General features: G+C 39.8%; 1 protein-coding gene across 13 annotated transcripts; it reads right to left on the bottom strand.

Moving 5' to 3' along the window:
* Nucleotides 1-163: 163 nt before the first annotated feature.
* On the bottom strand, nt 164-12418 carry LOC133477250 (spindle assembly abnormal protein 6 homolog). 13 transcript variants are annotated; one of them, XR_009788263.1, is made up of 17 exons: nt 12280-12418; nt 10604-10771; nt 9979-10039; nt 9233-9312; nt 9051-9155; nt 7702-7870; nt 6909-6986; nt 5546-5632; nt 5277-5468; nt 4090-4284; nt 3919-4008; nt 3209-3590; nt 3028-3137; nt 2886-2950; nt 2687-2802; nt 1416-1555; nt 164-977 (listed from the first exon to the last, which is right to left on the bottom strand). XR_009788263.1 is itself a non-coding variant. In XM_061771811.1 (17 exons), exons 2-17 carry the CDS (start codon nt 10663-10665, stop codon nt 1500-1502), a joined length of 1728 nt encoding a protein of 575 aa, XP_061627795.1. In that variant the 5' UTR covers nt 10666-10771; nt 12280-12418; the 3' UTR covers nt 164-1499. The 13 variants fall into 13 exon arrangements, 9 of the variants coding, with proteins under 9 accessions (XP_061627795.1, XP_061627790.1, XP_061627793.1 ...); XR_009788264.1 differs by having other exon boundaries at nt 164-658; XR_009788265.1 differs by having other exon boundaries at nt 164-500.
* Between the last annotated feature and the right edge of the window lie 1656 nt (nt 12419-14074).

Raw genomic sequence — 14074 nt, 5'->3', positions numbered from 1 at the left:
TAGGTAACAGCAAACAGGATATCATCTTTTAGTGTAAACCCCCCTCCATCGCGGGGGTTACGTTCCAGACCCCTCGCGATAAGTGAAAATCCACGAAATTGAAATACCATCCATTTTCTTTACCCTATCATTTAAATACACCCTAGGCATGTTTTTAAAAAAATAATATTTACGGTTTTTATTAAATACACTTTTAAAACAACACATTTAAACATAGTACAGTACATTAGATGTATTTATTTTTTTAGTTATAATGCTGCAAAATGCAGCCAAATGGCGAAATATACGTTCGATCAAAATTTATACATCAGTCCATCTTCCGCTTTTCCAGGATCGGGTCGCGGGGGCTGCACCTTAAGCATGGAAGCCCAGACTTCTCTCTCCCCAGCCACTTCGTCCAACTCTTCCGGGGAGATCCTGAGGGGTTTCCTGGCCTGGGAGACATATTCTCTCCAGCGTGTCCTGGGTCGTCCCCAGGTCCTCATCCAGGTGGGACCTGCCTGGAACAATTCACCAGGGACGCATCCAGGAAAATAATAATAATTGGGTCCCGTCACAGAGTTAATGATTTTTTTTATAAAATGTTTTACTTTTTTATACCTTGATTTATCCCAGTAAAGCCATTGAGAACAGTTTCTGTTTTGCAATGCTTACATGGCTGCAGAAAGCAGAGTAAAACAAGGCAAAATAGACTTAGAAAACAAATTGTACAATGTGACATACCCAAACCAAAACATAAAATATATACACAAAACACTAAATAATAAATAACCAGAAAAAAAATCCTGTTCTCCAATCAAAATACACCATACATCATATCAAGTAGATGAGAGAGATGAGCGTCCTTTGACCAGTATCGAGGGCGCCAGGATCCTAAATTATGCATGATGTCACTCACTAGAAGCAGAATTTGAAAGTAAAACAATCAACTGCAGTCCTCCAGCACCAGATAGTTCATCTGTTGGCCAGCAACGCACCTACAGAAAGATTGGTTTAAATTTTCTTGTGCCATTTAGTCATGTCTCTCGCTTCGCTGTTCTTTTTAACACCGACTCTCATTCCTCTCCAAAGGACGTAGTTGGCTCCACAACGGGGGGGGGGGCTTCCTCATGGTCCTGCTCCTCACATCCATACCACAGACACTCCAGCGCCATTTTCACAAAAAATGGAGCTGCTTGCAAAAAAGCTGCCAGGTTGAGGCACAAAACAAATAGCAGCCCACCGTCGTACCATCGCTGTTGAGCAGTGACTGTCACAAAAGCGCCAACATTCTCCGCTCTCATTCGCAGCAACCCCCAAGCGCCGACACTCCCTTCCAGCGAGTACCCGGGCCCAAAACACCGAAAACAGTCAACAATGGGTCCACATGACGCACAATGAGCACAAAACAACAGAAAAGATGCAAAAGCACAGACCTAGAGAAAAGAGAGCAGAGCTCTCATCACACAGGCTGCCAACTCAGAAGCACCATCTTGGCGGAATCATGTTCATGAGAAGAATTAACAGGGGAAGTACGCTGAAGCCACAGGAGCTTTGCTGGGTGGCGGTGGGAACTCTGACAAGGAAAGAAAGGAATCAATCTTTTAACACATTCACATTCAAAATCGAATTGTAAGAATAAATTGTGTCTTGCCATATTGCAATGATTATGTTCAACGTGTGATTTGATTGTGTGCTATAAGCAATGTGATTTCCCAGAAATTAAAATCTGTCCAAATGCAAGTCTAATTGGAACGGCCACTTCAACCTGAGTACAATGCAGCAAGAATTTTGAAAATCAAATGACATTTTCCAGAGAAATTGAGCTTTTTGTGTGGGCAATGCTTCTTTGTGATATCGCCTATAGAAAATCAGGTTTAAAAAAAGACTTCAAATTACAGTAAACAGTATGTAGTAGTTATTGCTTAACATATTCCTAAAAAATTAACATGCTTTCCCCATGCTTAATTCCATTTTGAACTTATTTCTTATGAAGATGCTCATTTAAAGGCCCTAAGTAGCAGGAATTGACAACAAATGTTATTTATCATTCTTTTAAAGGGATAGTCTGGATTTGATTTTTTTTTTTCAAAAGGAAAATAATGAAGCTAAGCTATCCAAATTTGGACATGCTATATGAACCCAGAATGTAATTAAAAAAAATGTAGAACATTAGAAAATGTCAGCATTGGTTGCCATGGTAACATAAACTAATATAATTACATTTCACTAATAGCTATTTCTCAGGAACTATTGGACGTATTTGACTGAAACTTATGCACCTACTTAAAAAGCTTTTGTGTGCAACTACGAAGTTTGGTGGTACACAGTTAATTCTTGTTGATACGATAGATACCTGAAGTTGTAAGAACCCTACAAAGACAGTCTTAACGTTGTCGTTACCTTGACAACAATATCTTAAAATCTGCGTCACTTGCCCCCCAAAGAATAAATAAATTAAATAAAATGTAAAAAAAACTCATCTTCAATAGCGTAAATTTAACATTATTAATGAGAAGAGTACGTGAGAGCAGTAGAATAGGTCATGTAATTAAGTCGTCAATTGTTGTTCATGAATGTATTTGTTATGGAGGATTTTAGTTGTTTGAAGCTCTCGTTCCATGTTTTTAGAAAATTCCACCAAGATGGCAACCACTTGTCACGTTGCTAGTGCTATAAAGTGATCTCAGGGAATTTGTCATCATACTGTGAGATGTGATGTCACCTCTAGGAATGACCGGGGATGGAAAACCGTAAACGGGGATGCTGTCGTCACTCCTCTCAAAGTATTTGGTATCCAGACCACCGGCACACTCACTCGTTCTGTTCATGATATACATTTGTGTTGGATATTCATATTTATTGTTGTTATTCCTAAGAGGGAGCAGCAAGTTGTCTCAACTCACACATAATTGTGAATGGCGTCAGGCGTCACGGCAGCTTTTAACGCGTGAGGATAAAAGTGTGCCTGCTGGGGACAAAGAAAAACACAAAAGATGGCCACCACTTAGAAAAGTGTGTCCGAGTGATAAAGACGACGATGCTCACGTTTACTCGAAGTCCTGCTGACGTCAGCGCCGCCGACGTGTTCTCCGAAAGCTTCGGTTCCATTTTGGACAGCCACTCCTTGGTCAGCTGTCTGTTCAGAACGCTGACCACTGACAACAACAACACACACACACACAACGTCACACTGCTGCAGACTTGATACAGGATGAACATTTCTCACCGTTCTCCTTGTTCTGTAACGCTTCCTTGGACTCAGCTAGCTTCTGCACACTGGACTCCAGCTGCTCCTCCAGATTCAAAATCTGGCAAACACACACGCGCCAACACACAAATAGACAGACACACAGAAAAACACACACATACACACTCATGTACACAAACACGCAGACACACACACAAACAGCTTCGTGTTGTATCTTCACCCGCTCATCCTTGGCGCTGAGCTCCTGACGAGCGTGTCGCGCTTCATTCTGCGCCATCTTCAGTTTGGCCGAGGTGTCCTGCAGAACCTTCTCCTGATTTTCCAGCGCTTTGTCCCTCAACTGGAGCTTGCCCATCTGGTTTTCCAGGTCCCACTGAAACTTCCTGATGATCTCGTTGCCCTGAAAACGCAACGAGACGTCACGGTCAGCGTACGCCTTCAGATACACTTGACAACATCTCAAACCTTCTTAAACGGGACATTATGCATCGCCAGTGTCAAATTGGTTCGTTGGCTTTAGAACTCTCTGCAGCCTAGTCTAGTTTTTGGCATTTATAGTGACACATGAAGTTACATTGCAAACCATTTATGTTGCCACTCTCCACCTGATCAAAACATCATCCTTGATTCTACATGTAACATTGTATTACATACATATTAGATATTGTATTGCATACAGTATTTAGTTTCACTTTGCAGAGACTTTAAAAGACAACAAGGAACATTACCTTCTTCACATCTTCAGACAAAATCATCCGCGCAGCTTCAAGTTTTTGTATCTGATTTTCTTTGACCTTAGTGTCCTCCTGGATGGATTGCTGCAGAACAGAAGCGAGCGTGATGAGGAGGCATGTGGTGGTGGATTCTGCCTCCTAATGTTGGAGTTGGCCGGAACTAACCTTCTGCTGCTGCGTTTCCTTCAGTTTCTCCTTGGTTTGACTCAACAGCTGCTTCTTGTCCTTGACTTCCTGCTCCAGGACGTCCAAGCGCCTCTGCAGCTGCATGGTCAGGCGCTCTTTGCCTTGTAGCGTCGCATCCAGAGAGTCGTTCTCGCGCCTCTGTGACGCCAACAGCTGCTTGGCGCTCTGGCACTCCTGCACACAGACACACACACACACACACAAGTCCCCTGTGACCACCACCAAGCACAGAAGTCCGCATATCCACTTTGTGGAACTAATGGGGCAAACCACGCTCATATGTTCTGGAGTTGCCACGTTATTAAACTTTACTGGACAGAAATCCATACACATGCACTACTCACAAAAAGTTGAGTGAAGGAAATTTCATGATGAACCTAAAATCCACTCACAGGTGAGCTAATTTTGACCTTTAAACTTTTGATTGTCCAACTGGTCAATGTTACAGTACTTTTTGCACAATTTGCAGTTTTTTTTTTTAACAAGGAGCTGAACGGCAAAATTCAAAACAGGTTTCTGATCCATGAATGGACCAATAGTTTGCTATTTAAACAGTCCTCTACATCATGCTATTCACATTATGACATTATGAGACCAGGATGCCACCCAACAATTGATCAACAGTACGTCGCCATTGAACAGGAAGTGTCCACTGAGCATATATCATCTTAAGAGTTGCCCCTCGATTATTTTTTTTTTTTTTATTTAGAATTGTTGTTTTTTTTTTAATTATAAACTTGTTTCCTCTACCATACCTGATCAGTTTTAAGTTTTAATCACTCAAAATATTCACTGCGAGGGGCGGTGGGGATGGGTGGAGACAGGCATGGGATAGACTATTCACATTGTCTTTGCATCTGCAAAGCTGTGAAGCATAAGAGTGTTGATTATATTTGACAAATTTAATCCCATGTGAAACATAAAGCATAAAGTGGACATTTGTGGTGATATTAACGATTCAGATGAAACAGTTTCAATGTGTTTGAAGCGAGTGAGAGGGGCACTACTATAAAAATATTTCTTTTTATATTGTCTCTCTATTTCGCATGTGAGTCTACCACGTATCCACCGCAATAAACAGGGGTTTTATTCTACTTCTTCCCAATAAAAAGATTATTTTCTCCACAAAAAGCACTCCTCTCAGTCTCCACTACTTGTCCACTTACCTCTTCCACACATGCCAGCTTGGACTTGAGGTCCATGATGGTGGCCTTGTTCTTGTACTTCATGTCGGTCAGCTCCCTGCAGGAGGTCTCCAGCTCTGTCAGGCGGCTCTGCGTCTGCTGGCTGGTGCGCTTGTGCTCGCTCTCCAGATCCTGGCAACGTTGCTGCATGTGCTGCTGCAGGCGCTCCTGCAACTAAGACGGGCCACGACGAGATTGTCACTTACCAATCGGCGGTACGGCGTTGTTCAGAGACGGAAGAGGGACCTTACCTCGGTCGCCTTCTCCCGCTCGGACTGTAACTCGTGGGCCCATTCCGAACGCAGACGGTCCAACTCTTTGCTCTTCTCAGACAGCATCTGACAACACATTGCAACATGGACTGTAAATACAATCTCATTTATTGACGTTTCAGTGCGACATACTGCACTGCTGTTCACATTCTCTTCTGTTTGTATACATAACACAGATTTTTAAGCAATCGGTTTTTCATGGGTTTTTACAATGTACAGGCAAGTCTGAATTTAGAGCTGCATGCCTTCAGTGCAGTACCTTGTTGTACCAAAACATGCCGAGCAGCACTAATGGAACAGATGCAGGATAATTAAGAGCAGGAAGAAGAGACAGAGACGGTCTCCTACTAAGCTTGAGTAATAGTCATAGTAATAGTCAGGCCCCGCCTGTGTGGAGTTTGCATGTTCTCCCCGTGCCTGCATGGGTTTTCTCCGGGCACTCCGGTTTCCTCCCACATTCCAAAAACATGCATTAATTGGAGACTCTAAATTGCCCGTAGGTGTGACTGTGAGTGCGAATGGTTGTTTGTTTGTATGTGCCCTGCGATTGGCTGGCAACCAGTTCAGGCTGTACCCCGCCTCCTGCCCGATGACAGCTGGGATAGGATCCAGCACGACTGCGACCCTAGTGAGGAGAAGCGGCTCAGAAAGTGGATGGATGGATGGATGTGTTGTATTACAGTAAACTTCAAATGCGAGTCACAAATAAACAACTTGAAGCAAGCACACTGTGCTTCTAATTCGGAGACCTGTTCAAGGGTGACTCTTCTCATTTTCTCAAAGTGATAAGTTTAAGTGTGTTTTAACAAGATTAAATTTGTTTGAAGCGTGTGGGAGGGATAGAACTACTGTACCTGTAGGTAAAAATGTATTCTCATCAGGTTTTCACCAATCGCAGGTGTGGAACTTATTGCCTATGATGAATGGGGGTTCACTGTAGTGTACAGCTACTACAGAGATTATTTATATATACATGAATAGCTCCTTTGCGCCATACAATGCTGCTGGGTATTTCTGCTGCTTTCAGTAAATGTCTCCCATGCTGAAACAGCCATGTTTAAAGTCCTATTTTTAAAGGTAATTGATGATTTAAAATCGAAGGCATTCATAGTAAAGGCAATCCTGATTGACAGAACAAATGGTGCTGGCCCATTGTAATACACTTACTTTTATAACAGTAAAGACAAAAGTGCATAACGGTAGAAACAAACAGCTTCATACAAACCATGTGAAATGTACAATTTACATGTGATGCCCTTCAAACTCTGTGGATACAAGTGCATTAACGATCCTAACTACTCATTAAACCCATTACACTTTTGATAAACAAAAACAAACAAACCTGTTGAGCGTTGTTGAGCTGACTGCTAAGATCATCTTCAGTCTTTTGCAGTTTCACCTCGAGGGTTTCTTTCTCGTCCTGAAACACAAGAAGAACATGAAGAAGACAAGAAGTTGAGCAGAGCTGACAGAATGCAGTACACAAGGTTTTGTGACTCATATGGTAGTTGATGTCACACTTATACCAAATGTTGAGTTGCTTAATGACCACAAACATACAATTGTTTACAGTTATTCAGAACAGAGCCAGGGAGAATAGCCCCATGCATTTGTCTAATGACAAAAGACAATATTATGTGATCACATTGCAGCCTGCTCCGCTCAATTTCCATAAGAACTTTTTAAACAGGCTACCGCTTTCCATGTCCTTCTTTACATTTGTAGTACTTTTGTTAGCCTAGGCGGAGGACTGCACTCCCCAAGTGTTATTCTAGTCCAGAGATATAATAAAAATATAAAATATCATGCTGAAATTTTGAACTACAAATGTATTTATTATTTTTGTTTTCATTTGTATCATTCAATATCTTTATTAAAAATATTAGTCAAATAATTTCACATGTATATTTTTTTAAAAATCGAATAGTTAAAATTATTTGATCATACATAAAAGTGCGCATGAATTATTATTTTCTTATCAAAATAAATTACTGTACAGCTCATCTACACCTTTAAACTTTTTTTCCCTTTAATTTCATCTACCAATGAGCTGGCCCATCTGTCCGATTTAACCCGAATGAAAAGATTTTAAAATCTATTCTGTTCTAGTCCTTCATGGTCTTACGGTGCGTCACCTTGAGAGAGGAAAGACAGGCTGCCAGGTAGACCTTGACGTTCTTGTCCGAGCTCTTAGTGAGCCTCAGAGAAAGAAAGTTAATTTCCTTGAACGAGTTGCTCTGCACCACGCTCAAGTGGGCGGGGCCGTCCAGCGAGGCCGAGTCACATGACAGAAGCAACTTGAAACTGCAGAACAAAAAAAATTAATTACAATAAAAATCTAATTGAATCAAATCGAAAATACATTAGGTAAGGGGCAGGAAGTGTAATTTAGCCGCGTGCTATTGCGTAAACCATGACAGTGCAGCTCAGTCGGTGGCTAGCGGACATCATGGAGTAGCAAGATTCTTTTTTTTTTTTTTTTTGCAGCACGTCAACGTGAATATCAGTGCAGCATAAAAAGGGGAAAAAAACTAACTTCCAGGGAAATTCAATCAGCAATAACAAATGGTAGTGTTTTTCTATCATAGCCCCATTTTATGCTGAACAGAAGACAAACTATGGCTGTTACACGTTCCTAAAAAGAAAAGATATTAGCGGTTAAAAATAATATCTATCCCTATCATTAACACCATTAGTGTTTCTATAGCATAATAATACACGCTGTTTAAACTGCTACTGATGCACTTTCCTAAAAAGAAAGCAAACTATAGATAGTGCACTTTACGAAAAACAAAAAAATTTAAGCTTTTACAGCTTTCATTACAATTGTTATTCAAACAGTTTAAACTGTTTATGATGAATTTTCTAAAAAAGACAAGACTAAAAGAGAAACAGACTTGATGTTACACTTTCCTAAAAAGAAAATATTTAAGAGGCCATTTTGGGATTGTAGGGATAATAATTCTGCGACTGTTCAAACTACCACTGTTGACTTCAGCATCAGGATCATTTGTTTAATGAAAATCAAACAAACTATAGATGGTTTATTGTAATACTGTACTAAAAAGAAAATATTTCAGCTGTTGTATATATTATTGAGGCCTTTGGTGTTTTATAGCATTATGATTATGTGACTATTCAAACCGTTACTGTTGCACTTTCCAAAACAGAAAAGATTTAAGCAATTGTCTATTGTCTTAAACAATTGTTTTTAAATGTTATTGTATACATTGTTCGGGTTATTTCAGAGGATCTGTAATTTTTTTGGGAGAGTTATTTGAAACAAATAAATCGGTTCTAATTAATACAAAGATATTTGCCTTTTGCCCCCATATTGTACAAAAAGCAGTGACCATAAAGGCATGATGATTCTCGGCCTAGTTTTACATCCCTAGTGTTGGGTGCTGATGAATAAAAACAAACATTGCATGTTGTGTGTAAGAAAATAAAATATAATATTAGAAGGAAAAGTACAGTGGAGTACCTGGGATGGCTGGAATTCTCTTCGGACTGACACTGATGAAGAAGATCAATCAGTTTCTTGGGGAATGAGATGAATTCAAAGACTAGCCCTTGCTGGATTTTGAAACTACTCACAAGATTGAAAAGGTTTTTAAAAACTACACAGCGACGCACGGAATGGAGCGCTCTTTTTCTGAGACATACCTTTGGAAGTCCTCCTCGGAAAGTATGAGGTTGTAGAGAAAGAATGGATCGGTGTCATCCGTTAATCTCACCTGGAGATCCTAATGAGAAAACCACAGAGAAAATGTTTTACAAATTACTTCATTCATATACTTTCTAAGCAGAGAAGGTCCCAAACTAATCTCCAATCATACTTGTTGTTCCCAGACCAGAGGGAATATATGCCTGTCCAAGTATTGTTGTATGCTCTCCTTGTGTGTTGCTGCTCCATGTGTCTCACAGTCGCATTTGTTTGAAGGAAAGTCTATGGTAATTTCCGTTAGTGCATCTACGGCATTTCACATACTGTATGCTAGCATTTAGCTAGCAGACTAACTAGACAAACTGATATAGTTTGGTTGAACAGTTTTGATCTTTAAATATGTAATGTTTAATTCTCTTTTATGTGTCAGTTTTACAGTAATCTTCAACTGGGAAAAACAAATAACCAGCTTGAAGCAAGGACGATATGCCTCTTATTGAGAGAATTGTGCGACTATGGAGTCTTTTTGTTTCCTCATTGTCATGTTATATAATAGTATTACATTTATTGACAGTGAGAGTGAAAGTGAGGGAGTTTCTCTGGGTTCTGCGTGGAAAGGCCCAGGAGAATAAATGCCAGTTCTACGACTATCATCTTGGCCTAAACTGTGTGAAGGAGGCTAAAGACTGAAAGATGATGAAAAGTAAAGAAAAGTACTTTCATTCAAAATAAATGGTATACTCACTCGTTTGTGAACGGCGCTTTTTCTCGACACAAGCTCAATGGTGACGCAGATGTGTGCTTTTCTGTAACATGATTTAAAAAAAAAAACTGTAGCGTAAAGAAGAAACCATATGAAAGTTTCATATCACCTTTGTCATGGACAAAATTATCATGATAATCATGTTATTAGTTATTCTATTTTAAGTCAAATCAAATTAGTTGCCTGATTATGCCTGATGAATAAACATGTACTGTATGTTACCTTTTTCCGACTCAAGCATTTTACCCAAGCAATCTCACTCACTCGCCCAACTCATTCCCCTGCCGGCCCTCTCAGTTAAAATGGAAATATGACGTCTATAGCTGTCAATGGCAGTGAAAGGGGTCGCACACTGCAAAGCACATTACTGAAGTTTACATTATTGACGTTAATTAATAGCTGAAACAGTCATACTAACAGTCTAAAATGTAAATGTATCTGTATATCAGAAACCAATTCTTAATGTTATTACTTAGCGTCAACTACTGCGTTTGTACAACTCTTTACTGACAGCTGGTCAGTCAAGCATAACGTATACAGTTGACTTGACTAACTACTTGCGCTGTAAAAGTGCAAAATGTCAAAAAAGCGTGACTTTGCTGTGTACCTTTCGTCGCAGTCTCGACATCTTATGTTGACTTGGACAACTTTCCTGAAGATTTCCTCCATTTTTGTCTGCCAAACTGACCGTTTTAACTTCTTCCTCTTCTTGGATTTCCGGCAGACTGGACACCTTCAGTGCATTGCTGTCTCCTACCGGTTAAGTGATGAATACCTATAACAGAGCCAAAATGGCACGAGAGGTTATATTCTTGGACACAGTTCAGGTGTTCTTGGAAAGTTCAAAATTTCTTTTTCTCTCGCTTTGGGTTATTTATATTATATTTGATCGTTTGCTATATTCCTACCTGTCCCCTGGTACTGACGCTGACAGAAGAGCTGCTCTAGAACACCGTAATTAAAGGCCAGCTTCTTACGGCGCAAATTTAATGGCTGTGCTAATTTGGGCCGCAGAGGCAGTAACAGCTTCCCATCTGCCAGAATTTGGACATGTTTGACCTCTCCTAACTCTTCGTTTAACATCTTGGTGAGCAGGATTGGATTAAAGCAGCCAAAGCCCACTTGTCCATTTTTAACCTTTTTAATAATTTGTTAATTATGCATTTATTGATTTAACACCTTTTTTTCAATCTATGTAAGGCTATTGAGAACAGATTCACTTTTTCGTTTGCTGACTGTAGACAGCAGAGTAAAACAAGGCAAATAGAGGTGTCACAATTAATTGATTAATCAACAATCAATCAATTATTAATCGATATTTAGTATAATCTCTTACGAAACTCGTTATTTGCAGCCGTAGTATGTGACATGTAGTTGAACCTGAAGCAGCCTCAGAAGTGGGTATCAAACTAGCAGCCCTACGCATTAATTAGTACCCAAGAAGTAGCGCTCAGTTTCAAAAAGGTTGGTGAGTACCTCTTGTGTGATAATGCTTATTTGTTGTTTGTTTGGTTTGGTTTAATCATTCAACAATAACAAATTAAAATCAATAATTGATTAATACACGGTAATACGGGGGAAATGATTTGGTCATAAACTTCAATTCTAAACTCAGTCACTGCCAGCAGTTAACATGGATATTTGATTTCCAAAGCCGTCAATGACAGTGAATGAGTTTTAATAAATTTTTATGCAATTATCCGACGGAAAGATCGATACAATTACCGATTCTTAAAATATTCGATAATGACAGCCCTATGCAAAATAAAAGTAAATACAAATAAAGAAAGACAACAAACTGATGTACCCAAACTTTACTGTACAAAAAAATTATAATAATACTTTAAATACACTATAGCTCCCTTCAAGTACAGATGAGAGAAATGAGTCTACTTTGATCTGTTTGAGTGCGCGAGTTTTGAGTTTGAAAGTAAATTACTTTTTTATTACCATCTACTCTCAAAACTTCAGGAGCAGAAACCTGAGAATGAGGGGCTCTGCTTTTTTGTTTTTTTTTCGTTTTCCTATTACTTCCTATTGTCGTTTCCCTGGGACACCGCCTTCCCCACCCCCGAGGTTGCTATTTTAACTTCACCGTAGCCCGTAAGCCCGTAAGGCAGCCGTAAAACGGCGACTCACTTCTTCCACATCCCCGTTTCCCGACGTACTTTCGGAGTGCTCTCAAAAGAACTGCTTCACACGCTTTCTTCACCACGTTGTCAACACAACCCAACCAAATCCAAAGGGGAAGATGCTCGAGCTACCAAGTTTTCAGTAACTTACCTCACTATTTTGTCGAGGCGAATTCAATCAATCAGTCGTTCGCGGTCGAATTCACAGTTCAGACCTCTTCTTCTGTTTCGTGGCGTCTAATTGTTTTTTTAAAAAGGCATTAGCGCCATCTACTGTGCTGGAGTGAGGGTCAGCGTATGTGCAGTGTAAATTATAAAAGTATAGTACTTTACTGTCCAATACTGTACAGTACTTACAGGGAGCAAAGTAAAGAACAAAACCTAAATGTTCTTTATCATGCCCTATCTCTTGGAAATTAAAACAAGGTTTAAAAAAAATGTGACTCATTTGTAGAAACGACCCAGACACTTGCTTGACAAGCTAAGAGTTCAAAATGCTAACATCGGATAACAATCTACCTGTGGAAAAAAAAATAATAATTCATCATTATAAATTCATTACCATGTAAATATTGGAAATGTGGGTATTGATTGTCAAGTGCAGTATATATGGGCAAATTTACTCCCAACATTAGGAGCTTGTTTTTAGCAGCAATGGTGACGCTAGCTTGACAGGCGAAGAGTTTAGAACAGCAGCTAACAAGCTCTCTCTAACAGGAAAAATAGTATTGAATGAAATACAAAAATGACAAACTTGTGTTATCATATAGCTACAGCATGTTGGATGTTTTGGGTGGAGTGTCGGCTATGGGCTTAGTTTTACAACTTAGTTTGATGTATAGTCATACTACCCTGAGAATCTCGGAAGTTAAGCAGGGTCAGGTTTGATAGCTACTTAGATTGGAAATTGCCTGGGAATACCAGGTGCTGTGCACATATTTTATCTGACTGTTAGGAGAGGGCGCTGATTGCCCCTTCTAAATTATTATATAAATATTATTCATGTGCTAGCTAGACTACACTGTGTAATGTGACATACATTTTTTTTTATGCCTATCCTTAAATGCAACACGTAAATGGTCACTCGTGATCACTTTCTACACTTCGCTCCACGCGTGCGTACATAAGAGAGATTGATGATGATGATGCTCATGACATCAGGTCGCCCCCGTCACCGCCATCTGCTCCTCGGTTCGGACAAACAGGCCGGCCGGCGGTTTTTGTGTGTGTGAGCCGCTGAGTTCATTTCACACCAGGGAGAATGGATCCAAAGTCACACGCTCTTGCATGAATGATTCCTCTGGTGTGCATTTTGTTGTAAACACACATTCCTTTTAGCAAATGGAGGTTAACACAAATACACAATACACTTTTCCTTTTCCCTCTCCCTTGCATGTCAAAAGGTGAGTGAAGAGTATAGTGTTACTTTATTTTAGTTTTATTGTACTTAAAGCGGCAGAACAGTGGACGACGGGTTAGCACATCTGCCTCACAATTCTGAGGACCCGCGTTCGAATCCGGCCTCGCTTCTGTGGAATTTGCATGTTCTCCCCATGCCTGCGAGGGTTTTCTCCGGGTACTCTGGTTTCCTCCCACATCCCCAAAACATGTATGGTAGGTTAATTGAACACCCTAAATTGTCCGTAGGTGTGAATGTGAGTGCGAATGGTTGTTTGTATTTGTTGTTGTTTGTACATTGTATTATTTCCTACGGGCGAATAAATAAATGAAATGAGAACATTTTGGATGTCAAACAACAGATTGTGTACCATTTTGGAGGTCCCACAGTACATCATTGAACATTTAAGTCTGTGGTTTAAAAAAAAGTTTTATTTACACAATTCTTCCAATTGTACACACTAGAGCTGTCAGTATCAAATATTTTTAGAATTGATTATTCTATCAATTAATCCATCGAGTAATCGAATAATCGGATAAAAAATATT

This window comes from Phyllopteryx taeniolatus, chromosome 4, assembly GCF_024500385.1.
Source record: "Phyllopteryx taeniolatus isolate TA_2022b chromosome 4, UOR_Ptae_1.2, whole genome shotgun sequence".
Taxonomy (NCBI): Eukaryota; Metazoa; Chordata; class Actinopteri; order Syngnathiformes; family Syngnathidae; genus Phyllopteryx; species Phyllopteryx taeniolatus.
The sequence above is the reverse complement of the archived record's forward strand: the minus strand, read 5'-3'. Positions and strand labels throughout refer to the sequence as shown.